Source organism: Hemitrygon akajei, unplaced genomic scaffold (genome assembly GCF_048418815.1).
Source record: "Hemitrygon akajei unplaced genomic scaffold, sHemAka1.3 Scf000050, whole genome shotgun sequence".
In the NCBI taxonomy this organism is placed as follows: Eukaryota; Metazoa; Chordata; class Chondrichthyes; order Myliobatiformes; family Dasyatidae; genus Hemitrygon; species Hemitrygon akajei.
The window spans coordinates 4,176,997-4,204,437 of NW_027331936.1; the positions used below are offsets into that span (position 1 = coordinate 4,176,997).

At 43.8% G+C, this 27,441-nt stretch overlaps 1 protein-coding gene across 1 annotated transcript in view; it reads right to left on the reverse strand.

Annotated features, from left to right (window-relative positions):
- The window catches only part of LOC140721095 (NACHT, LRR and PYD domains-containing protein 3-like), a 33,029-nt gene extending 14,020 nt beyond the window's left edge, over positions 1 to 19,009 (reverse strand). Inside the window, exons 1-4 of the mRNA XM_073035960.1 lie at positions 18,901 to 19,009; positions 14,527 to 14,701; positions 12,098 to 12,234; positions 10,195 to 10,277 (exon numbers count right to left, since the gene is read on the reverse strand). Coding sequence (XP_072892061.1) covers positions 10,195 to 10,277; positions 12,098 to 12,138 — 124 coding nt within the window. The 5' untranslated portion in view covers positions 12,139 to 12,234; positions 14,527 to 14,701; positions 18,901 to 19,009. The remainder of the gene's footprint in view (positions 1 to 10,194; positions 10,278 to 12,097; positions 12,235 to 14,526; positions 14,702 to 18,900) is intronic.
- Between the last annotated feature and the right edge of the window lie 8,432 nt (positions 19,010 to 27,441).

Consider the following 27,441-nt stretch of genomic DNA (forward strand, 5'->3'; position numbering starts at 1 on the left):
TGCAGTGGACTGAAAAGCTTGTCTGTATAGACATTAAGAAAGAGGATGTGCTGGAAAATTTGAAAAGCATTGATTAGATAAGTTGCCGGGACCTGATGAGATATGCCCCCCGGCTACTATGGGAAGATTATTGAGACTCCGGCGATGATCTGTCCATTATCAATAGTGTGTTGAGAAGTATCGGAGGATTGGAAGTTTGGAAATGCTGTTCCCTTGTTTAAGAGAGGGAGTAGAGATAACCCAGTAAATTACAGACCAGTGAGCACGTCCAGTGAGCAAGTTGTTGCAGAAGATTCTGAGAGGAAGGATTTATGAGCATTTGGAGAGATATAATCTGATTAATGGATAGTCAGTGTTGTTTTGTCAAGGGCAGGTCATGCCTTACGAAACTGATTAAATTATTTAAGGATATAACAAAAACACACACACATTAATGAAGGTAGAGCAGTAAGGCATTCCATTGCAAGGCTCATTCAGAAAGTAATGAGGCATGGGATCCAAGGGGGCATTGCTTTATGGATCCAGAATTAGCTTCCTAATAAGGGTAGTTGCAGGTGGTTGGAATACTGCAGGGAGAATGGTGACCAGTGGTGTTCTACAAGGAACTGTTCTGTTCCTCCTTCTGATTTCTATAAATGACCTGGATGAGGAAGTAGAAGAGTGGGATAGTAAGCTTGCCCATGACACAAAAGTTGGTGGTGTTGTGGATAGTCTGGAAGGTTGTCAGAGGTTACAGCAGGACACCGATAGGATGCAGAACTGGGCTGAAAAGTGGCATATGGAGTTCAGATCCAGATAAGAGTGAAATGGTTCATTTAGGAAGATCAAATTTGAAGACAGGATAGCATATTAATGGTAAGACTCTTGGCAGTGTGGAGGATCAGAGAGATCTTGGAGTTTGTGTCCACAAAACGCTCGAAGATTCTGCACAGATTAACAGTGTTGTTGAGAACGCGGGCGGTGTGATAGCATTCAGCAATTGTGGAATTGAGTTAAAGACCTGCGAAATAATGTTAAAGCTATGTATGACCTTAGTTAGACCACACTTGGAGTACTGTGTTCATTTCTGGTCACCTCACTAGAGGATGGATGTCGATACTGTAGAGAGAGTGCAGAGGAGATTTACAAGGATATTCACTGCATTGGACAGCATGTTTTATGAGAATAGGTTGAGTGAACTTGGCCTTTTCTTCTTGCAGCCACGGAGGATGAGGTGACCTGATAGAGGTGCATAAGATGATGAGAGACATTGATCGTGTGGATAGACAGAGGTTTTTTCCCAAGGGCTGGAATGGCTAACACGAGGGGTCATAGAGGGATCATAGAGGTGCTTGGAAGTAGGAGGTACGGGGGATGTCACAGATACTGGTGGGAGCATGGAATGCACTACTAGCAACGGTGGTTGAGGCGGACACGAGGTGGTTGAGGGTCCTTTCAGGAACTGGTAGATAGATACATGGAGCTCAGAAGTTTAGAGGGCTATGCTGTATGGCAATTCTAGGCAAATTCTAGAGTAGGTTACATTGTCAGCACAACATTGTGGGCCGAAGGACCTTTCAAGTGCTGTAGGTTTCAATGTTCTATATTTTCATGTTTTATTGTTTTACAGCATTCAATCACAGTGGATTTAATGTGGCTGTCTTGACAGTGATCAACATAAAAATGTCACAACCATGGATTCGGCAGCGCAGTGGATACGGCAACTGTGTTTGTGAATAAGCATGTGTCAACTAATTATTATTCATTAGGTACCAGATATAGGGAGCGGAGCCCTGTAGTGACTTCTGCAGACCTGTTCAGGGCATCGGAGAGCATTGGGTCTGAGATTTTTAGAGCACCTGAATTGGTTAATTGTTGCTTCACAACAGTCATTCGTGGTTTGAGAGTTCCTTGTGTTTTTCTTGAGCGAGTAGGTCTTTGTAATGCGGTTTCCTGGTGTTTAAGTTGCTTAAGTTTAGGCTCAGGGATTCTGTGTCAGTTTTGATGTTGAAACGGATGCCCGATTAGCTCCAATCGGAGGGTCCACATTTTGTGAATGTTTCGTCTCGAGCTACCACTCTATAAGCTCTTGTTTCAGTCTCCACATGGAAGTCTTTGGCTCCGATATCGGCAGTGCACAGCATGGCACTTATCTACCAGTTGGACACGGGTCTGTGGCGCCTCAAGGGCTGCACCTGGAGAGGAAGGCCCTGTCACAACAACCGATTGGGCTGCGCAGTAGGTACGGCAATTGCGTTTGTGAATATCTGCGTGCCTGTTAATTACTATTTCATTGTGATTGTATTTAACTCCATACTTATCATCGTGGTGTTAGTGTAGACATGAACTCAGCAATGCTTCGCTGCCTGCTTGCATTCGGCCTGAGAAATTGGACTGTTGGGTCAACTGACTCTGAAGACCAGCAGTATTAGTTTTATATTTAGTTGTTCTTTTCAACCGCAGTGTCGGCTTGGTTTTCCATTTGAGAGACTTAGTCAACGGCCCTGTTTGGCCTAGTGTTTATAGTTTTATTTTTCCCTGTGATAATGTTTGTATTGAATTCTGTGAGCTATCGACCTGCGTCAGTGTCTCTCACTCCTCACTTGGGCCAATTCCGAACACGGTGACAGCAAATCTCGACCACACGAAGATGGACCCAGCAGACAGCGGGCAGCTGACATTGGCCCTGAGATTGATTGGTTAGAGTGATACGTCGAGGCAACAATGTACGAACTATTATTTCTGTCTCTAGCGTGACAGAAGGATCTTGGACCCAGGAAACTATCGACCCGTGTCTCTTACTCCGCACTTGGGTGATATCCGAACCGGCTGAATAAAAGCCTTGTGGAAACATCTCTGAAAAGTAATCTAAATTAACTCTATACACAAAACACAATGTGATTAATTGCTTAAGTATTCATCCTCCTGTAGTATGACACAACCAATCAGCACTGGTGCAGCCAATTGGTTTTATAATTCACATAATTAGTTGAATTGCGTTCTGTTTTTGGACACCTGCGTGCTGTGAAGGTGTATCATTGATTGCAGTAAAACTACAACTGTATCTGGAAGGTCCAACTGTTGGCGAGTCAGAATTCTGGTACAAGCTACACCGTGAAGACAGAAGAACAGTAAAAGCAACCCCGTTAAAGGGTAATTGAAAAGCACAAATCAGGAGATTGATACAAGAAATTTCCAAGTCACTGAATATCTCTTGGAGTACAATTAAGTTAATCATCAAGAAATGGGAATAAAATGGCACAGCTGTAATTCTGCCTAGAGGGGTTTTCCTCAAAAACCGAGTGACCGTACAAGAAGAGGACTGTTGAGGGAGGCCACCAAGAGACCTATGTGGAGGTGTTACAAACTTCAGTGACTGCGCAGACAATTACTGTTGCCTGGACACGTCACCAATCACAGCTTTATGGGAGAGTGGCAAAGAGAAAGGCCGTGTTGAAGATAACTCAAATCTTGGCCAGAGTTTGCCAGAAGGCATGTGGGAGACCCTGAAGTTTCTAAGGTGGATGAAACCAAAACTGAGCTTTCTGACCATCAGACTAAATGCTATATTTGATGTAAGCCAAACACTGCACATCATCAAAGTCACACCATCCTTACCATGAAGAATCATGCTTTAGGGACGTTGCACTGCAGCAGATTCTGAAAGACTTCTACAGGTAGAGGGTAAAAGGTATGCAGGAAAATACCGGGAAATCCTGGAGGAAAACCTGATGTAGTCTGCTGGAGAGCTGCGAGTTGGGAAAGTATTTGATTTGCAGCAAGACAATGGTCTCAAACATAAAGCCAAAGCTATACAGGAAGAGGTTAAAAACAACAAACGTACTGTCCTGGAGTGGCCAAGTGTGAGTACTGACCACAATCCAACCGAGTATTTTTGGCTAGACCTGAAAACGGCTGTTCACATACGATTCCCATGCAATATCACAGAGCTTGAGCAATTTTTGTCAAGAAGAATGGGGAAACATTACAGTGTTCTGATGTGCAAAGCTGATAGAGATCTCTCCACACAATACAAACCCGTAATTTCTGCCCAAGTTTGATCTACTAAATATGGACTAGAAAGGAGTGAATACTTATGCAATGTTATATAAATTTCACAACCCCTGTCGGTGATATTAAACCTGTTTTTGATTTTGAGAAGTTTTATCCGACAGTTGTGTAATTTTTTATGTCGGTTATTCATCCTGTCCTAGGTTGTGTTAACCTAAGTGTGCTGGAGTCCACACGGTGTTTTCTAAAAGTTGCTATTTCAATTCGTATTTTTCTTTATAAGTTTTCCACATCAATTTCAGACCGAGATATTATGCCAAATGAATACGTTTATATAAGCAGAGTGAACGTGGTTATTGCCTTTGTTATATTGTTATTATTCAGCTTTGCTTGGCAGACTTTCTTTAGCCCTGAAGTAAATTATGTTGAATAAATTCTCTTTATCACACGGTGATCTATCTTCTTTGCTTGTTGATATCCTAAATATACTTGTATGCTTCATATTCATCTATCTGATATATTGAATCCTGATGCTCTGTCATATACTACTAGCACTCCAGCTCCTTTCGTAATGTTTATGTTCTATACTTTTCTCATCTAAAGCTAATGTTTATATCTTTGGAAATTAGTTCCATTATTTGAATTAATTGTTTTAGCTTTACAGATGCAATAGCTAGTTTTTTCAAATCATTCTGTACAGCAGATGAGTCAAGCTATAATTCATTTGCTGTTTTTTTTTGTCTTGGTTTGATACCTGATTTTTCTCCGATTCGGTAAATTAGAGAGCGGGTTTAAAGCCAGACAAGACCGCAGCAGGCTTAGCGTTTCGTTCTGGAAATTGCGTACATTTATTTTGATTACAGTTGTTTTTTTTCCCCCATTGCGGTTGTTAGTAGGTGATTATTGTACGCCAATGCTTCATCAGATGTAAATATTTCACAGGTATTGGGTGTATATATTAGAAAGTTTTATTAATCACGAGTCAGGGACAGAATCAAATGTTCAAATGTTTTTTGAATGTCAATATAAAAGCACAGATGATTTCTGTTTTTCCTCCAGGCTTGATATAGAATTACATCATTTATTATCATTTGTTCCTTAAATCAGATTGCAAAAATGCTAATGTAACTCCTTTATTTAAAAAGGGCAATAGACAGAAGGCTGGGAATTATAGGCCAGTTAGCCTAACATCTGTGGTTGGCAAAATGTTGGAATCGGTAATTAAGGAAACAGTAACAGGGCATTTGGATAAACATAGCTTAATAGGAAAAAGTCAGCATGGCTTTACAAAAGGGAAGTCATGTTTGACAAATTTGTTGGAGTTCTTTGAGGACATAACATATAGGGTAGATAAAGGGGAACCAGTGGATGTGGTGTATTTGGACTTCCAAAAGGCATTTGACAAGGTGCCACACCAAAGATTATTACTTAAAGTAAAAAAATCATGGGATTGGGGATAATATTCTGGCATGGGTGGAGGATTGGCTTTCTAACAGAAAACAGAGAGTTGGGATAAATGTTTTATTCTCAGACTGGCAGTTAGTGACTAGTGGTGTTCCACAGAGGTCGGTGTTGGGACGCCAACTCTTTACAATCTATATTAATGATTTGGAGAAAGGGACTAAGTGCAACGTATCGAAATTTGCTGATGACACAAAGATGGGAGGGAGTGTAATGAGTGCGGAGGACATTGAAACCCTGCAGGGGGACATAGATAGGCTGAGTGATTGGACAGACATTTGGTAGAAGAAATATAATACTGACAAGTGTGAGGTCTTGCACTTTGGCAGGAAAAATAATAGAGCAACTTATTATCTAAATGGAGAGAAACTGGAAAGTGCTTCTGTGCAAAGCGATCTGGGGGTCCTGGTGCAGGAAACACAAAAAGTTAGTATGCAAGTGCAGCAGGTGGTCAAGAAGGCCAATGGAATGCTGGCTTTTATTGCTAGGGGGATGGAGTATAAGAACAGGGAGGTCTTACTGCAGTTGTACCGGGTATTGGTGAGACCACACCTGGAGTACTGCGTGCAGTTCTGGTGTCCATATTTAAGAAAGGACACACTGGCTCTCGAGGCAGTGCAGAGAAGGTTCACTAGGTTAATTCCGGGGATGGGTGGGTTGATGTATGATGAGAGGTTGAGTAGATTGGGACTCTACTCATTGGAGTTCCGAAGAATGAGAGGCGATCTTATTGAAACATATAAGATTGTGAAGGGGCTTGATCGGGTGGATGCGGGGAGAATGTTCCCAATGATGGGTGAAACTAGGACTATGGGGCATAATCTTAAAATAAGGGGATGCCGTTCCAGGACTGAGATGCGGAGAAATCTCTTCACTCAGAGGGTAGTGGGGCTGTGGAATTTACTGCCGCAGAGAGCTGTGGAAGCTACTGCACTCAATAAATTCAAAACGGAGATAGACATTTTCCTGGATAAAAATGGCATTAGGGGACACGGTGAGCGAGCAGCTAAGTGGACATGAGGTTAGGTTTAGATCAGCCATGTGATCTCCTGGACCAGTTTTCGATAGCCTGGATGGGTTGGAGAGGAATTTTCCAGATTTTTTCTCCTCAATTGGCAACTCGGTTTTTTTCCCCGGGTGATCACATGGGTTTGGGCGGGATGAATAATAAAATAAAATGGGCGGCATGGTGCCCTGTTGGTTGGCACTGTTGCCTTGTGGGATTCGGTGAAAACTAGAGTTAAGATTGGATCAGCCATGATCTTGTTGAATGGCGGAGCAGGCTTGAGGGGCCGATTGGCCTACTCCTGCTCCTATCTCTTATGTTCTTATGTAAATCCCTTCATAACCTAACAGTATATTTTCTGCCCTTCTGTAAGTATACTCGGGTTATCTCAATGACTGGTTATTAGTTGCAACATGCACGAAGTTATAATTTTATATATAAGATTGTCTTATTATTAATAAGAGTGAATCCTAACATAGTTGCTGACCATCAGTAGTCTTATAAATGCAGAATTAAATCTGTCCTTGAAGCTGGTAGTACATGCATTCAGCCTTTTATATCTGCCCCATGAGAGTATGAAAGAGAGAATGTTAGAGTGGTTTATGGTTCAGCTGCAAGGCTTTGGGCAGGTGAAGAAGCATCTTGCTAACTTGATTGAGTTCTTCCAGGAAGTGACAAAGCTGATGCATGAAGTTGCACAGTGGATCTTGCCTACTTGGATATTAGGCGGGTGTTTGACAAGGTCCCACATGGGAGTCTCATACAGAAAATTAACATGCTTGACCTTTTGGATTCATAGTCACCTTCCCCTTAGCAGACATATGGTAATGAGGCTTAACCTGGCTGGCGATCTTTGACCAGTCATGTTCCACAAGGAACCACACTGGGATCGGCCATGTACACACATATGTCCTTTTCCCCAAGACTGTCCGCAAAACCTACCCAACAATGCTTTACCAGAAGGACTGCTTTGCCAGAAACGAACCACTCCAAATCCACCCACTCACCTATTTCAATTTAGGATGGGAGCAAATGCTGGGGCTGTCAACGAGAGTGGCCTCTCAGAGATGCTCTCTCCATCCTGGCGAAAACATTTCCCTTAATTCGTATCCCAGAAATGCTCTCTTCATCTGGACAGTTGCATTTCCTCCGATACACATCCTGGAAATTCTTGAAACATGTAGTGCGTTTACTGTAGTGGGATCACGGGTGCCCCACTACCATAAGTACCACACCCATACATTTCTCCTCTCCTCTAACCAATCTCTATACTTATAACCCTCCAACAAATCCTCACATTTACCCTTCCCCGTACTACATTCTGTGAACACATCACTCTCACATTTCACTCACCCACTCCTTGTTGGGGATTTGACAGTTGCATGTTTGATGAGCTGCCGAGCTGACAGGCAGTCGCCTCACTTGTGCTAGTTCCGGGGTCCTGATTGGTGTCTCTGACGTCACTGTCTCTGGGCTGAATTTGCTCTCCCTTCTCTGCGGCCGGACTGCATTCAACTGGGACATTGCACTCAATCTGACCCTGCTTTGGTGCATTGTTTCCGGTGCCCCGATCATCTTCACTCGATGAGCTGTCTAGTGACAAACTCTTCAGTAATTTCCGGACCTGATTTAATTTCCCATCTGAAATAAATGACGAATTACAAGTTACACTAGAGTGATTCAGAGCTCAGCAAAACAAGGATTTACAATGGGTGGCTACAATAAGATCATAAGACATAGGTACAGAATTAGGCCATTTAGCCCATCGAATCTGCTCCGCCATTCAATTATGGCTGATCCTTTTTTACCCTCCTCAACCGCAGTTCTTGGCCTTCTTCCCGTAACCTATGATTAAGTCTCCAATCAATAATCTCCAGGACTCTGCCTTAAATACACCCATCCACAGCTGCTTGTGGTAACAAATTCCACAACTTCACCACCCTCTGGCTAGAGAAATTTCTCCCCATCTCTGTTTAAATGGATAATCCTCTATCCTTCCGCTGTGTCCTCTTATCCTGGACTTCCCCACCATGGGAAACATCTTTCAACATCTACTCTGTCTAGCCTTTTCAACATTCGAAAGTGTTCATTGAGATCCCTCACCCCCTCATCCTTCTAAATTCCAGCGAGAACAGACACAGAGCCATCAATCAATGGAGCCGAGACTCCGGGTGATCAGATTTGGAGTGGAACTGTGTTGGTGAATGTGAATCGCACTTCCTGCTAGGTGACCATCCCAATAAGCCGGTGACCAGACACATCCACTCCCAGATACAGAACAGGATAGACACAATAATACTGATCACTGGCTATGCAGTAGTTGAACACACTGATAACCAGAGGTGCTTAATGGAATGGTGTCAGTTGCTACTGAGAAATATCACTGGGATTATTTTCCACAAGCAAATTCTCCCTGGATCACAAACTGTTCAGTCACCAGCGTCACACACAGATCAGCCTCTGGATTACACACTGCCAGATCCCCTGAATCACATACTCTCCGTCTGCTGTGTTAAAGTGTCCTGTCCCCTGGGTCACAGACTGACCATTACATCGATACGCACGCTGTCCTGTCCTCTGGGTCACAGACTGACCATTACCTCGATACGCACGGTGTCCTGTCCCCTGGGTCACAGACTGACCATTACCTCGAGGCGCACGGTGTCCTGTCCCCTGGGTCACAGACTGAACATTACCTCGATACGCACGCTGTCCTGTCCCCTGGGTCACAGACTGACCATTACCTCGGGGCGCACGCTGTCCCTTCCACAGGGTCACACACAGATCAGCGACCGGATTGCAGGAGACAATGCGCCGTGTGGACATTTAGCAGGTTTGCCATCATTAGCTGCAGAGCAGAATACAGGCGCAGAAATCTCTTGTGACAAGGTTATAAACTGTTTGTTGGACCAGTTGAAATACAGGAAGGGTGTATTAGTACTTGACAGATTGCAGATTGAATATTCTATTTACAAAAGATTGAATCAGATGAGAACATTTTCTGACTCAGAGAAAATCATTTGAGCATATCAGCATTGAAGCTCTTTAAACGTCTTTTGAGAAAATGACGTTCACCATTTGTCCACAGCCTAGACTTTCACTGGGGTGTTAAAACACCGAAACACACCACAAATTTACCTACGATGAGCTGTCTCCTGATCGTCTGAAATTCTGAACGTTGGCAATGTTCTCGGCTCGGCTACAGAAAACAGATATCGGAAACTCCCATCATCTCCTTTGCGCAGCCGTCAACAAAACCAAGGGGAAGTTGACAGCTACCCTACCAAAACCTGAAATGCTGTGTTATCACACAATTCCTGAAATCCCGGAAATGCTTCAATCATCTGGCTCTGAATTTTATAAATGAAAGTTCGAGATGTCTTTCACCTCTGAACAGGCCCTGATGAGCAACAATCCCTGAACCTGGACTTTAACGTACCAAACAGCACATTTTTGTCTGTGTTTTACTCTCAGCCACCGGATTCAGGGCACCCTGCTGCTTCTAGTCAGGTGAAGCTTTGCACGGTGACCTGAGCAATTCCACCATTACCGGTGTCAGGACCCTGCACTGGAACTGTTAGATTGATCGATCACTGAAGACCTCTTTACAATGGAATTCAATGACCCTGTTCGATAAAACTTTTCAGTGCCCGTTAGCATTTGTGTAAGTTACTTCATCTGATCTATTGTGCACAAACACGATGGAAGTTTAATTATAAAGATCCCAGTGATCATACCTGCAGCCATTTTGATTCCGACTGACGATTCCTGGTTGTTGTTTTCTTGTTTACTCTTTGTTCCCGGTGTAGAAAAGCTCCACCTGCGGGTGATGGTCTGAATTACAGACAAGCAGATAGTGAGTCAGAGACACGATGACTTTACAAATATGACAGAGCCTACATCCCCTGTATCAGAACAGGAGTTGGCTTAAGGACCAACCATTCCCCTTTTCCATCAACTTCCACGCCATGTCTGTATGTCTGTCCAGTGATATCTGGTGCATCCTTCTGACAGAGTCACACAGCAACAGAGTACAGATACAGACCCTTCAGCCGAATTAGAAAGTGCTAACCACATTGCCCACAGAGATAATCCTAATTTCCTGTTTTGAACCCATTTCCCTCCTGGCCTCCTCACTGCATCTTCACATCCCAACGGCTTCTGGAATTATACAATTGTGTTGCCTCATCCACTTCCTCTGACAGGTCCCTCCACATCATCACAAAACTCTGCGTGAAACCGATGCTGCTCGTGTTGATTTTGCAATCTGTTTGCTATTGCTTTACCCAATTAGATCCCCTATAAGCTACGATAATCTTCATCATGAACACCATCTATTAATTTTGTGTCATCAGTGAACTTACTGGTCAAGCCTTGCGCATTTGTATTCAAATCATTGCTATCAAATAACGAATATCAAATGTCCCAACTTGTAACCTTGTGGTCCTTCTTCAAGGAAAAACCTTCAACCATCCCTCTTTGCTTACTACCTTCAAGGCACTCTTGAATCCATCTAACTTTCTCTCCCTGGACCGGATGCGAACTTATCTTCCAGACCGAGCTTTCATTTGGCACCTTGTCAAAGGCTTTACTGTAGTTCAATGTACAACATCCACTCCCGCACCCTCATTGACACTTATCTTCAAAAAACTTAAGAGGTCATGTTAAGCACAATTTTACATACACAATGCCATGGTGTCTCCTGATCAGACTCTGCCGATCCAAATGTCGGTGCATGACTGTCACATATTGTGGAAAGTTATTTCTGGTAACTCCCCTACCCTTTTCGCCACTCACCATCAAAACGCCGAAGTGGCAACCCGTAGTAAGATAATATTTCTCCAAATGCTCAAAATTCCTCTTGCCAAGTAACCATTCCAAGAGTTTGCCCAGCACCGATGTGACTCTCACTGGTCTGTAATCCCCAGGATTATATATATTACGTTTATTGAATTATAGAACAAGATATGCCATCCTCTAATGATTACTACGCCTGTGGCCAGAGAGGACACAAAGATCATTGCCAATGTCCTTGTAAACTCCTCCTTCACTTCCTGTCGTAAAGTGGTATATATTGGATGCTTCAACAACACCTCTTTCTGAACGCTGCCATGCTGCTATGCTACGTCACAATCACTGTCCATCTCATTGGTAACTCTGAAACAAAGCAGTCATTAAGCACCTCACCTGTCACCGTATCATCCGGCACGTTTCCACCTTTGCTCCTGAGTAGTCCTACCCTCAATCTATTCACCCTCCTCTTCTTCACCCACATGTAGAACGCCTTGCGCTTTCCTTCATCCTACTTCCCAAGAACTTCTCAAGTTCACTTCGACCTCTAAGTCAGTTCTTAAGCTACTTGAATGTTGCTTCCTTTTTCCACTTGCCTAAATGTTTTAATCTCTTGTGAACCAAGTTTCATTTCTCTGAACATTTTCCCCTTTCTGAAGCGACCTTCACAGTTCCATTGTGCATTTGACTGTGAAAATGTTTTCTCAATTTGGAGTGATTGCAACTGGGTTTGACAGAAGTATAACTGGTACTTCTGGGCACATTCAGTCTCACTCCAACTATTTCCTACCTTCCTTTATACAGGTATGTGATGTCTAAAGGACGAGAACTTGAGTGAATGAGACTCACCAAACTTTCTCCAGACTGAATGAAGGAAAATTCTGAGCCATCAGGGTTCAATCCAGTCAGTGCTCTCAGTCTTCGGCTGTTCTTCAGTTGTTCTTTGTTTCCAGTTCTTTTCTTCCAACAAATCCCTCAGCGCAGATCTAATTTTAATCAGAGATAACGAAGCACGGTAACAATACAAATAAGAAAAAAACAAAACTCATTGGAATTTAAATGTTGAACACAAATATAATGATCCGTGTAACGAAATCTGTAACTGTCCTGCACATCTCACAAAACCTGACACGGGATATAAAAGAACACACACAAAAAGCTTCAGCAATCTGTTCTGCACCCTCTGCAGCTGGACTGTTTGCATGACAGGTTTTTTCACTGCACCTCGGTACATGAGAATAATAAACGAGTCCCCACATTAATTGTGTGGCAATATTAGACAGACTGAGCTTCTGCTCTGGAACTTCTGTGGAGAGAATTCGCTGAAGTGTACAAATGTTTGAGAAGCCCGAAAAAATAGAAAGGATTCCTTCTTGCATTAATAAGGTTATATACCTGGAGACATTTGCTGCACTTCGGCAATCTGTAACAGTGGAATGGAGTCAAGGAAAAAAGAAAGCCCACCTACAGTGCGAGGGCGTGACATCTACGGATCTCACTCCCTGATCTGAACGGAAGAAAGATTAAACTGCACAACCACGAGAAACAAACCCTCAGACGAAAGGAACCGCACACATGACGTCAGATGGGCCAAATGGCCTAATTCTGTTCCACTATTTTATGGCTTTGATTGGGGGTGCCAGAGTGACGACAGTGTGAGTGACAGCTTGCATTCAAAAGCTTGTTAGTGGAGGTTTTAATGATTTCAGTGGAAGAACGAAGGAAACTTAACGGGTTTCATCACTGAATCCAATATTTTGTGATGTAAAGTCCCTTGCCAGTTGCCCTGCTCTGCCAGGTTGTCCGTAGAGTGGCCGCTGTGGTACCTGTCTCGAGTTGGGTCACAAAATCCAGAATGTTTCTGGGGAAGCGTTTCCTGGGTGATCTGATTTGAGATGGCTCAGTCCGTGCAGTGTCTCGTTGTTTAGTATTTTCTTAACAACCGTTTTATTACTGTCAACCTGAACTGCCAGCAGGGGAAACACAGATTCGTATTAGTTAACAGAAGACCTCTCGTCCCTGCTGTCATTGTCTCCCGGTAATCTAAACCACCCCGACAGTGAGCGAATCATTCAGACAGCTGATCGCTAACAGGAATTTATTTCTTGGTCGTTAAAGTTCGCCCAGAGTCGGTTGGATGGAGTTGATGTGAAATTTGGAGGATGTCACAGCGAATGAACCGACACCCGAACGCTCTGTGTTGTCCCTCCGACGTCCTGCCACAGGTGGCGCTGCGGGGACCTCCTGCAGATCAGAGCACAGTGCCGAACCCAGCGGATGCCGGCGGTTCTCCTCATCGGGCGGCGGTGAGGAAGGGGCTGATCTTGGGTTTGTGTAATTCGAAGGTCGGTTGCCGTGGGGAAGTGCCGGGACTGAATCAGTCATCTGGGGTGTCCGGGGTCGCCAGTGCTGCAGGCCTGGTTTCAGTTTTCCGCCCGAGCAGGGAATGTACGATCAGTTAGTTATGATACCCAAGTTCAGAGTGTGGATGTGGGTGAAGGGAATCTGTCCATGGGTTCGATTGTGGGGTGAACGATGGGAAGGATGTGCGGCTATGGGCGAGGTGGGGAGAGGTTGGGGGCTTACGGATTATTGGATGCAGCGTACCGGGAAGGATGGGTCCCGAGGTAAATAACGGAGGACCTTTCTCTTTGGATCAGACATGATACGAGTCCTTTCAGGAAGCAGCAAGTTCCTCTTTATATTTGTTACTGTCTAATCTTGCTGTTAACATTGAGTTTGTTACTGGGCCCCAGAGTCTGCAAACAAATTATTGTTAGGAATTATTATTAGGAATTAGGAATTGTTAGGATTATTGTTATTGTTATTGTTGGCGGTGAGAAGTTGTTGCTTGGACTTGAGTTCCGTGGTTTGTGGTGTTCCCAGGGTTACACCCATTCCTATTTGTCGTGTATATCGATAATTTGGTTGAGAAGGTACAGGATATGGTTCGTAAGTCGGCACAAATTAAATTCAAGCAATTATATTTCTGAAAGACAGTAAGTATAAACAAACCAGTCTCATTCCCGCTCCCCACTCAGAACTGACCGAAAACTACTTCAAAACACACAAAAGCTTGAAATGAGCAAACACTGAGGGAATGTGAGTGGCTTTAAAGAGCTGGGCTGCTGAAAGCACATTACCAGACCTGGAGTGATTGCAGCTGGGTCTGACAGAGGAATAACTGGCACATTCAGTCTCATTCCAACTGTTTCCTACCTTCCTTTGTATAGATATGTAATGTCCAAAGGACCAGTGTTTGACTAAATGAGACTCACCAAACTTTCTGCTGACCGAATCAATGGAAACCCTGAGTCAGATGGGTTCTCGCCAGTTGATGCTCTCAGTCCTCGGGCTGGTTCACTTGTTGCTGTTCCCTCATCTTCAGTCGTGTTTTGCTTCCAGTTGTGGGCTTTTCTGCCAATAAGTCTCTCACCACAGGTCTAACTTTAACTAGAGAGATAATAAAGCACATTAACAATACAAATGGGAAAAAAATATTTCTGTTTATCGAAGTTTAAATGTTTAAGACAAATATAACGATCTCAAAGAACACATCTGAAATTTCCCCTTGCACTTTCCAATGCCTGATATGGGATACGAAGGAGTCATCGTTCAGTTATGGTCAGACACAAGATGTAGGAGGAGAATTAGATGATTCAGTCCATCGAGTCTGCTCCACCATTCAAACATGATTTTTATTCTAACACCATATTCCTGCTTTCATTTTGCAACCCTGAAGCTATTGAGCAATCACGAACATATTAAAATCTGCCATAAATATACGCAAAGGGCAGCCTCCACCCCTATCTGCGGCAATAGTTTCCACACAGCAGCCGTCCTTTAACTGAAGAGATTTTTCTCAAGCAAGGCTGCAGGCCCGGATGGTGTCAACCCCAGGGTGCTCAAAGCCTGTGCTCCCCAGCTATGTGGAGTACTTCACCATGTATTCAATCTGAGCCTGAGTCTCCATAGGGTTCCTGTGCTGTAGAAGACGTCCTGCCTCGTCCCTGTGCCGAAGACGCCGCACCCCAGTGGCTCCAATGACTACAGACCTGTGGCATTGACCTCCCACATCATGAAGACCCTGGAGAGACTTGTTCTGGAGCAGCTCCGGCCTACGTTTAGGCCATACCTAGACCCCATCCAGTTCGCCTACCAGCCCCGTCTAGGAGTTGAGGATGCAATTGTCTACCTGCTGAACCGTGCCTACGCCCACCTGGTCAAGCAGGCCAGCACTGTGAGGGTTATAGACTTTTACTTCTCCAGTGCGTTCAACACAATCCGCCCTGCTCTGCTGGGTGAGAAGCTGACAGTGATGCAGGAGGATGCTTCCCTGGTGTCATGGATTATTGATCACCTGACTGGCAGACCACAGTACGTGCGCATGCAACACTGTATGTCAGACAGAGTGGTCAGCAGCACTGGGGCTCCACAGGTGACTGTCCTGTCTCCCTTATTTTCACCATCTACACCTCGGACTTCAACTACTGCACAGATTCTTGCCATCTTCAGAAGTTTTCTGATCATCCTGCCACAGTTGGATTCGTCAGCAAGGGAGATGAGGATGAGTACAGGGCTAGGGTGGGAGCTTTGTCATATGGTGTGAGCAGAATCATCTGCAGCTTAATGTGAAAAAGACTAAGGAGCTGGTGGTGGACCTGAGGAGGACCAAGCCACCGGTGACTCCTGTTTCCATCCAAAGGGTCAGTGTAAACATGGTGGAGGATTACAAGTACCTGGGGATACGAATTGACAATAAACTGGACTGGTCAAAGAGCACTGAGGCTGTCTAGAAGAAAGATCAGAGCCGTCTCTACTTCCTGAGGAGTCTGAAGTCCTTTAACACCTGCCGGACGATGCTGAGGATGCTCTACGAGTCTGTGGTGGTCAGTGCTATCATGTTTGCTGTTGTGTGCTGGGGCAGCAGGCTGACAGTAGCAAGACACCAACAGAATCAACAAACTCATTGGTAAGACCAGTGATATTGTGGGGATGGAACTAGACTCTCTGACAGTGGTGTCTGAAAAGAGGATGCTGTCCAAGTTGCATAATTTACCCTAGCATAATTTACTTATTATTATTTAATTATTTCTGGTTTTATTTTGCTATATTTCTACTCTATTCTTGGTTGGTGCGGCTGCAACGAAACCCAGTTTCCCTCGGGTTCAATAAAGCATGTCTGTCTGTCATCACAATTTTAAAAGTAGGCGTCTTTATTCTGAGACTGTGCGCTCAGATCACAGACTAATTTAAACATTTTAACTAATTTAAACTAATTTAAAGATCTAACTGAAACATCCTCTCCATGTCCACTGTATCCAGGCTTTTCAGCATTCGGTAGGTTTACTTAAACATACATCCCTCCACCACCCCCACCGTCCCACTGAACTCCATTGAGCACAGGTCCAGAACCATCAAATGCTCCTCAAACATAAAGCCGATCATTCTTGAGATTATTCATGTGGACCTTGTTAGCAACAACTGCACTGAACAGATTCCCAGGAACAACAGGCAAATTGATACCAGAACAATTTAGTGCGAAAAGTTGTGGTTTGTTTACACGGTTTGAACAATGAACCCACAGACCAGAAATACTCGCTCAACACCTCATAAACCTGGGCAAGTTGACCCCCGGGTCCATTTTACTTTATCTAAAACAATGATATCCCATGACCCAGCCTCACAGGGTCACACAGCTGAACCTGTCCCTTACCGACGCCAGAAGCCTGGCACATCGTCCTCACATCTCACAACAAGCAGTGTATTCAGGGATATATCCAGATCCAATGTCCAGATGCCCGAGACTTCTGATTCATTTGGAAGGAGGAACATCGTGTCCGATCTGTATAAGTACTAAAGGTTACAGCCCAAACCGCAACTCTAGGACTCCTTGCTACCGATAAAATGATGCAGTGTTTCTGACAATCAGAGTTCAGTAACTAACACTCAATCAACCTATGGCAGAACGGGAAGCTGGTGATCATCTGACTGGACCAATGATCGAGCTGGAAAACCTGGGCGTGAGTCACCAGATACCAGCGATACGTTTCACATTGTCCCCTGCAACTAAACTGAGCACAATTTATCGTTATCTTATTGTTAAGTGAGGTCTTGCCCAGCACAATTGGCCATCATATTTCCTGTAGGCTAACAGGAATAAAATGCTTTTGATAAAAAATTGAAATAGTATTGCTGGAAACTTGTTTAATCAGATACGATGTGTGGAAAGAGAAACTGTGGAAGAGCCAGTATCTGAATTGGGATTGTCCGAGTTACTGCCCGATCAGCTGAACGGTCTCAGCATTTTCTCTTTTTGCTTTAAATGATGCACAACTATTGACTGATTACAATATGTTTGTGACGGCCTGAACAAAGTTGCACAAATGCAATGCCCGCATTCATTAGTTTTGTCTTCATTCCAACACAGGGATAAATCCGTCGATAGAGTCAATGCTCATAACATCCTCCCCACCCCACTATCAGTCTGTTGCATCTGCTCCCGAGGCCACTGTCTCTCAATGAGGGACCGTGACCAGAGAGCGATAAAAATGTGCACCACTCCCTGCAAGTCACATGGGCTGTTACCCTGGCAACAGAGAAAGTGGCTCTCCAAAAATGACAAAAATTAAATGAAATAACAGACTCACTTTAAATGTTGTCAAGATTAACACTTTGCCATTTTGTAATATTGAAAATAAAATTGTAATTATTGATGCGATACAGACTGTCATTGAGGTGGTGGGATACAGAACGGACAGGGGGTGAACAAGATGGTTGATATATATCATTGAGGTGGTGGGTTACAGGCCAGAGAGAGTTTGAACAAGATGCGCGGGGAATGAGCAGATGGAACCAGATGGGAAAAGGGATCATCATTAGTTTTCTCTTCATTCCAACACAGGAATTATTCAGTACACACAGTCAATGCTCACAGCATCATCCCCACCTCTTTATCAGTCTGTTACATCTGCTCCTGACGCTACTAACTCTCACTGAGCAACGGTGACGAGAACGCGATAAAAATGTTTACCACTCCGTACCGGTCACATGGGCTGTTATCCTGGCAATGCAGAAAGCGGCTCTCCAAAAATGACCGAAAATGTAAACAACAGAGTCGATTTTAAACGCTGTGAGTCTCGTTATGACAATATTAACATTATTCAATATTGCATGTACTTGTTCAAAATAAGTCTGTGAGCCTTGGCTTTCAATAATTGGTGTGACACCGCGCCCCCAATCCCGCGTACAGCAATAACTTCAACCAAATGCTTCCGTTAACTATTGATCTTCCTGCACATCGGCTTGGAAGAATTTTATGTCATTCCGCCTTACAAAACTGCTTCGACGGAACTTCTGCTTCGAGGTAGGATTCCGCGACGGAACTGCTGCTTCAGCCCATTCCGCAACTTTCCTATGGGATTAACGTTAGGACTTTGACTAGGCTATTCTAATTTTCTTTTGAAATTATTCTATTATTGATTCACTCTTGTCTTTTGGATCATTGTCTTGTTGCGTTATGCAACTTCAATTAAACTTCAGTTGACAGAGTGCTACCCTGACATTCTCCCGTAAAGTGACTTGATATAAAATTAACACACAGCTATTTTATAACGTTGAAACTAAAATTATAATGTTTGCTTTTACCTTACCTCAGGCTGCATTTAATAAATCCTCTGCTATTTCTCGTTAATAAACACCGATAGTGAGGCAAAATAATTCACAAAGAGGCGACAGTAGTAGTTTCAATGATTATAGTCCAAACAGCAACTCTCCCAGGACTCCTTGCTACCGGTAATATGATGCAGTGTTTCGGCCAATCAGAGTTCAAAAACTAACACTGCGTCAACTTATGACAGAATGGGAACCTGATGGTCATCTGACTGGACCAATGATCAGGCTGGAAAACCTGGGCGTGAGTCACCAGATACCGGGGATACGTTTCACATTGTACCCTGCAACTAGACCAAATTGAATTTATCATGTTCTTTTTGTTAAATCATGTCTTGCCCAGCACAATTGGTCATCACATTTCCTGTAGGCTAACAGGAATAAAATGTTTTTAATATAAAATTGAAATAATAGTACTGGAAACTCATTTAACCAGATTAGATTTGTGGAAAGAGAAACTGTAGAAGACTCAGTATCAGGACTGGGACTGTCCAAGTTGATGTCCGATCTGCTGAACGTTTCCAGCTTTTTCTCCTTTTACTTTAAATTATGCACAATTATTGACTGATTACAGGACGTTTGTGACGGCCTGAACAACGTTGCAGAAATGTAATGCCCACATTCATTAGTTTCGTCTTCATCCCAACACAGAGTTAATACAGTCCATACTGTCAATGTTCACAACATTTTCCCCACCCCACTATCAGTCTGTCACATCTGCTCCCGAGGCCGCTGTCTCTCATTGAGGGACCGTGACCAGAGAGCGATAAAAATGTGCACCACTCCCTGCAAGTTACATGGGCTGTTACCCTGGCAACAGAGAAAGTGGGTCTCCAAAAATGACCCAAAAAAATGCAATAACAGACTCACTTTAAATGCTGTCAAGATTAACACTTCGCCATTTTGTAACGTTGAACCTAAAATTGTAATTATTGATGCGATAAAAACTGATCAGAAATTGACAAGAAGTTTGATATATATATCATTGAAGTGAGGGCATACAGACTGGACAGAGGTTGAACAAGATGGTTGATATATATCATTGAGGTGATGGGATACAGACTGGACAGAGGTTGAAGTAGATGGTTGATATATATCATTGAGGTGGTGGGATACAGACTGGACATAGGTTGAACAGGATGGTTGATACATATTCAGATGGTTGGATACAGGTTGGACATGGGTTGCACAAGATGGTTAATATATATCATTGAGGTGGTGGGATAAATGCTGTACAGAGGTTGAACATGATAGCTGATATATATTATTGATGTGGTGGGATACAGGCTGGACAGATTTTGAAGAAGATGGTTGATATATATCATTGAGGTGGTGGGATACAGACTGGAAAGAGGTTGAACAAGATGGTTGATATATATCATTGAGATGGTGGGACACAGTCTGGACAGAGGTTAAACAAGATGGTTGATGTATATCATTGGGATGGTGGGTTACAGGCTGGACAGAGTTTAACGAAGATGTGTGGGGAATGAGCAGATGGAACCAGAATGGAAAAGGGACCATCATTAGTTTTCTCTTCATTCAGTACACACAGTCAACGCTCTTCAACTCTGGGATGTTGGTGGGATTTCTTGCCTGAACTGCTGCTTCAGGCCATTCCACGACATTCCTATGGGATTAACGTTAGGGCTTTGGCTCGGCCATTCCAAAACTCGAAATTTTCTTTTGAAATTATTGTCTTATTTATTTACTCTTGTCTTTCGGACCATTGTCTTGTTGCGTTATCCAACTTCAATTAAACTTCAGGTGACAGACTGCTACCCTGACATTGCCCTGTTAAGTGTCTTTATATAAGATTAGCACAGCTGCCAATTCATACCGTTGAAACTAAATTTTGAAATGGCTGCCTTTACCCTACCTCGTGCTGCATTCAATAAATCTTCTTCTAGTTCTAGGTAACAAACACTGAGCGCGAAAATAACTCAGTAAGGCAGAATACTTCACAATGAGGTGAGAGTAGGAGAAAGATTGCTGATATATAATTATTGATAAGATACAGGTACAATATGAACAAAATGGCACGGAATGAGCAGATAGAACTTGGTGGAAGAACACATCAAGGACAATCACTGATGGTCCTACAGAAATAGACTGAATTTGCAGTGCATACTATGATATAAATGATCCTAAAGTGAAAAAGCTAGAACGAACCAATGTAAACTTTTGCACATGCCCTTTGAAATTATGCATGCCTTGTAATCCAGGAAATTTCCTGGTAAACCTCGTCTGCACTCGCTCCAAAGCCTCGACATTCTTCCCAGATTGAGGCTACAAGAACTGTATGAAACACTCCAGATGTGGCCTAACTCGAGCTTTAACATAACTTCCTGACATTTGAAATCAACGCCTTGATTGTAAAGGTAAGCATACCATTTGCATTCTTAACCACTCTGTCGATCTGAGTAGTCTCTTTCAGACAGCGGTGAACTTGGACTCCAGGATCCCTCTGCTCATCAACAATGTTCAGGTTCTTGTATTTGACAGTGTACTGTCTCTTTACATTTCTCCCACTCAGATGAGAAGATGATAATCAAATCTCACTGAATTTTGTGGGGTCCTGTGGAATTCATAACGAAGTGCACAAGTACAGGAAGGTACAGGTACAAAGAAACACTGACCTGTGGCAGCATCACAGGCAAGTACATTCAGATAACACACGGAACACAAATAATACGATTCTCTGTCATTAACAATATCGAAATGTGTTTTATGTTTTTAAATACAGGTTGTATGCAATGATATAATATACATATTATGTATCAATACTATATATATTATATATATATATATATATATATATATATATATATAATGTATCAATAACAGACTTAGAAATCTCATTAACAAAGTAGAGATATAAGTTCTATGTCCTTAACAATATCTTAATATACATTTGTTTCATTATCAGTATATAACTATAGTTTCGTGTCTACAACAGACTAAGAAATGTTGGATTTGGTCCCTCGGTCAGATTGCTGATACAGTTTGGGAAAAACTGGGCTCCAACCACCGGTCCTTACAACACACACTGAAACATCTTGCAGACCCGGGAAGGATTTGGTTATTCCATCTCCTTAAACACAGAGACAACAGGAACAGGAGCAAGCCAGTCGGCCTTTCCAGCCTATACTGTCATTCAATAAGATCCCGGGCCAGTCCATCATTGCACCCCAACACCACTCCTATCCCCACTTTTTCCAGACCATTGGCCCGACTTGGAGGTCAACAGTCTTTCGGTGTTTGTCCTCCAACTCAGCAACACCGTGGTCTCAGACATTTCCACAGCTGAACCCCTCCTATAACCACCGGGACAAATATCGTGTTTGCTCCTTCTCACACCACCAGTATCCTTTCAATAAAATCCCCCTCCACTCCGTCTTCTGCCGGGATCTCTAACTCCCCCGGGAGTTGATTCAAGCCGATAGGCCGAGCGGTTTCCTTCAAACTCTCAGCGATACATCAGTCTCCGGCCGCAGTAGACACTTCAGAAGCGCCGAAAATTCCCTCGGAGGGAAATGGAAATAAATCAAAAAGAGGGACAATTCCTTTGGGGTTGGCTCCGCTTTGACGGGGTGCTCGCTGAGGGAGCGGGGTTACCGCCCTCTTGGATGCTCTCCATCCGCTATTGTGTGTAACCAGTGATTGACATCACTTCGCACCAATGGGATAGCTCAGCTCTAGAATTCTCTGTTGACGGCAGTGTGTGGGTGCCGCCGCTTGTGGGAGAGAGCTCGTATTTAAAAACACCTGAATGGACGATTCTTATGATTTCAGTGGGACAACGACATTAATCACGGATTTCATCACTGATTCCAGTGTTGTGGGATGTAAAGTCCCATGTTATGTGTCCGGTTGTGCCGTGTTGTTGGTGGAGTGGGCAGCGTGGTGTTTGTCTCGATTCGGGTCACAACACCAGAATTGGCAGCGGGGTCCACACACAGTGTATTAGTCAACAGAAAACCTCTCGTCCCTGCAGTCTTTGTCTCCTGGTAAACTCAACACCCTGACAGTGTGGACCATAGATACCCCTTCCTCTCAGAGTCAGTGAATCTTTTGGACAGCTGAGCGCAGAAAGGAATTAAGTTTATTGGTCATAAAACCTCGCCCAGACTTGGTTGGATGGATTTAGTTTGGTGTTCGGGATGTCACAGTGAAAGAGCCGGACGGCTGAAATCTCTCCATTGTCCAAACATCCTTCCAGATGAGGCAACAATTCAGTTGCGGATCCCACTGGGGTCGTCTAATTCGATGCAGCCTCCTCTACACTGGTGACACCAACTCCACATTTGTGCGGCGTTAGGTTTTATTTTGGGGGAGAGGGGGTGTTGATGTTCTTGTTGCGTTTTGTGCGGGGAGAGGAGTTTTTTGAGGTTGACGATCGGGTTGCCATTCTATTTATGTGTCTGTGTCTGTGTGTGGGGGGGGGGGTGGATTTTATGTTTCTCTCTGAACGGCGTTCATGTTCTTTCTCTGTTTCATGGCTGTCTGGAGGAGAAAAAAATCAGAGTTGTATATGGATACATGCTTTGATAATAAATTAACCTTTGAATTATCTGCTATGAGTGGGACTTCTAGACACTAGACACTCGAATACTGCAGCACAGTACAAGTCCTTCAGCCCTCGATGTTGTGCCGACCCATATATTCCTTTAAAAATGTACTAAACACACACTACCCCGTAACCTTCTATATTTCTTTCATTCATGTGCCTGTCCAAGGGGCTCTTAAATACCCCTAATGTTTTAGCCTCCGCCAACATCCCTGGCAAGTCATTCCAGGCACTCACAAACCTCTGTGTAATAAACTTACCCCTGATGTCTCCCCTAAGCTTCCCTCCCTTAACCTTGTACCTATGACCTCTGGTGTTTGCTATTCGTGCCCTGGGGAACAGGAACTGACTATCCATCTGATCTATACCTCTCATAGTCTTGTAGACCTCTAGCAAGTCCCCTCTCATTCTTCTACGCACCAAAGTGAAAAGTCCCAGCTCTGCTAACCTTGTCTCATAAGACTTGATTTCAAATCCAGACAATATCCTGGTAAATCTTCTCTGTACTGTCTCCATAGCTTCCACATCCTTCCTATAATGAGGTGACCAGAACTGAACACAATACTGTAAGTGTGCTCTCGCCAGAGGTTTGTAGATTTGCAACATGTCCTCACTACTCTTGAACTCAATCCCACTATTATCCCATAGGCCTTCTTATCTACCCTATCAACCTGTGCAGCGAATATATGGATTCCAACCCCAAAGTCCCTCTGTTCATCCACACACTTAAGTAACCGACCAATAACCCTGCACTCAGCCTTCTGGTTTGTCCTTCCAAAATACATCACCTCAGACTTCCCCGGATTGATCTCCATCTGCCGCTTTTCAACCAATTCCTCATCCTGTAACCTTCGATAACCTACAGCTCCACCCACAACTCCTCCAATCTTCGTGTTATCTGCAATCTTCCTTCCACCTCTTCATCCAGGCCATTTATAATAATCACAAACAGCAGTCATCCTAGGACAGATCCTTGCGGCACTCCACTAGTCACCGACCTCCAGGCAGAATACTTTCCTTCCACAACCTCCCTCTGCTTTCTTCCTGCAGAGTATGAAAAAATTTTTCCCACGGCTTTATAGTTTAAAGGTATCCCATAATGTTCCACCGGAAATTTCTTCCGTTGAGTTAGTTGAAAAGAAAAATACAATCTGTTCTTTAATGAAATTAACAAAATTTAAATCCTGAAGCAAAACAGAGTTGAACTACCATTGTCGATTGGACCTCTTGAGCGTACTAGGCGCTGTCTCCCGCGCCGGCTTTCGAGTCTCCGTATTTTTCTTCTCGGGTGGGTTCGGTTCCTGCCTCCAACGCTAGAAATTGCCCAGAGTATTCCGTTACTAACATGACTCTGTATGAGAGGTTCATCATACCACTCTGCGCTTTCGTTACAGCAGCAGTGTTTTGTGGTCACACAGACGTGGAGGGAGGATGAATATCGCGAAGACCGGTTGAAGAAAGTGAGATCGCGGATACGGTGTGGGAAGGACTCGGGTCAAACAGGCGGGGTGGGAGGGGTCAGAGAGCTGGCACGGGTTGCTTGTTTCAGAGGGACTATAGAATGTAAGCGCTGTAATCCCAGAATGTCCCGCAGGTAGGAAAGTCAAAATTGCTCAGTGTATTTATGGACAGTATTCTCTGACTCACAGTTCCCTACCTCATCCTAGTCTCTCTCTCTCTCTCTCTCTCTCTCTCTCTCTCTCTCTCTCTCTCTCTCTCTCTCTCTCTCTCTCTCTCTCTCTCTCTCTCTCTCTCTCTCTCTCTCTCTCTCTCTCTCTCTCTCTCTCTCTCTCTCTCTCTCCCCCCCCCCCCCCCGAACCTTCGCCTTCCTCTGGACTTTCACTCCGCCAGTCTATTTCTCATTCAGTCACTCTCTCTCCGTCGAGTTCCCCTATCTCTCTCCCGGCTATCCCCCTCCCGCTTTCTACCGACACCACACTCCGATTCCGATCTCACTCCACACCAGATCCTTCGGCCTCCCCGGCTTCCCTCCCCATGGTCTTTCTCTGCCCTCCGCTTTCTCTCGGTTCCTGACCAGTCTCTATCCCCGTCTCTTTCTCCCGAGTCCCTCTCTCTGGCCATCCTTGAATCCGTTCCCGGGTAATGACCTTTTTGTTCATTGACTGCTCATGGAATGTCGTGGAGTGAAGATGGCGTCTGAACCTTTGTGTTTTATTGTTGAAGTAATAAAATTTACTTGCTGATAAGTGCAGATTCTCTATACATCACTTATCATTATTACAGGGATGATTCTTGTAACAGTGGTGTCCATCACTAAAGTTGCCCAACAACAGGACACGCCCTCTACACAGTGTTACCACCGGGAGGGAGATTAATTGTACTGCTACCGTAAAGTTAACAAATTTCACGACGTATGCCTGTTGTATTAAGTTTGTTTCTAATTCTGATTCAGTTGTAGCGGGGATGTGTCAGTTTGAATTAGTTGAACGTCTGTCAGAACCTCGTGAGACGATGGGTTGTACTGTGCTGTAATATTCTATGTTCTGTGCTCTATCTACTGTACTGCATCTCACTGTTTAAGTCCCGTCGATTATTTATTTAAAGCTACGACAACTTCGTTTCCAGACTACTCTCAATGCTCCTGATAATATTGCAGGATCATTTAACAATAGGCCATAAATATCATTGACAGCCACAGGATGATAATGATAGTTTTGCCTGGAAGGGACTCGTCAAGTTCTACGTAAGGAGGAATTGTCCTCGGTGTTAAATCTACGCTGGTCATGGCGTATGAAGGGAAGTATCTGTACAACCAGGATCATTTGCGATAGTCAGGATGGGCCAGTGCGTAGTAGGTCATGTCTATCGAAACGTACAAAACTTTACGAGGTAGTTACCAGGAATGGTGTTGACTGCAAGGCAGCGGATGCCGTCTGCAGGGACTTCAGCAAGGATCTTGAAAGGTTTCACATGGGAGGATGCTCGGGATGGGTCAGTCGCTTGGCTTTCACAATGAGGAAGTAAATTGGGATCCTTGCTGTGTCCGTTGTTATTTGTAATCTATATCAACGATCTGGATAATCATGTCATCAACTGGACAGCAAGTTTGCCGATGACAAGAACATTACGGGTGTAGTCAACGGCGGAAAGAGTACCGGAATATGAGTCAGGATCTGGACCAGCAGGGAAAATGGGTTGAAAACTGTCAGATCGAATTTAACGCACACAACTGTTAGATGTTGCACCTTGGGAGGGCAAGCCAGGGTTGGTCTGACACAATGAGAAATAGGGCACTGAGGAGTACGATAGAACAAACGAATCTGGGAATGCAGGTCCATAATTCAATGAAATTTGCGGCACTGTTAGAGAGCGTCGTGAACTTTTCGCACATTGGCCTTCCTGGACCAAAGTACGGAGTACAGGAGTTTGGATCTTACGTTGCTGTCGTTTAAGGATTTATTGGGGCTTAATTTGGAATATTATTTACGGATGGGCTCAACTACCTGCAGAAAAGATGCAAATAAGATTGAAAGAATACAGGAAAAAAAGTTACACGGCCATTGCCGGTACTGAATGTTTTGAATTAAAAGGAAAGGTTACATATGTCAGCACTTTATTTCGGAGCGGGTAGAAGACTAAGGGCAGATTTGATAGAGGTAGACAACATTATGAGGCGAATAAATGCAAGCGGACTTTCTCCACTGATGTTGGGCGAGAATACAACTGGAGATCATGGGTGAAATGTGAAAAGTTTAAGGGAAACATGAGGGGAGGCTTCTTCACCCAGAGGGTGGTCAGAGTGTAGACAGTGCTGACAACACCAATGGTAATTGAGATACCGATGTCAATGTTTAAGAGATGATTGGAGAAATACACGGATGAGTGTGATTTGCAGCAACTGATGCGAAATTCGAAGGCTGCATATCTTTCCGAAATTCTCTGAAGTGCTGATGTATGCTAGCTTCAGCTCTCTACATCTCACTCTCCTAAG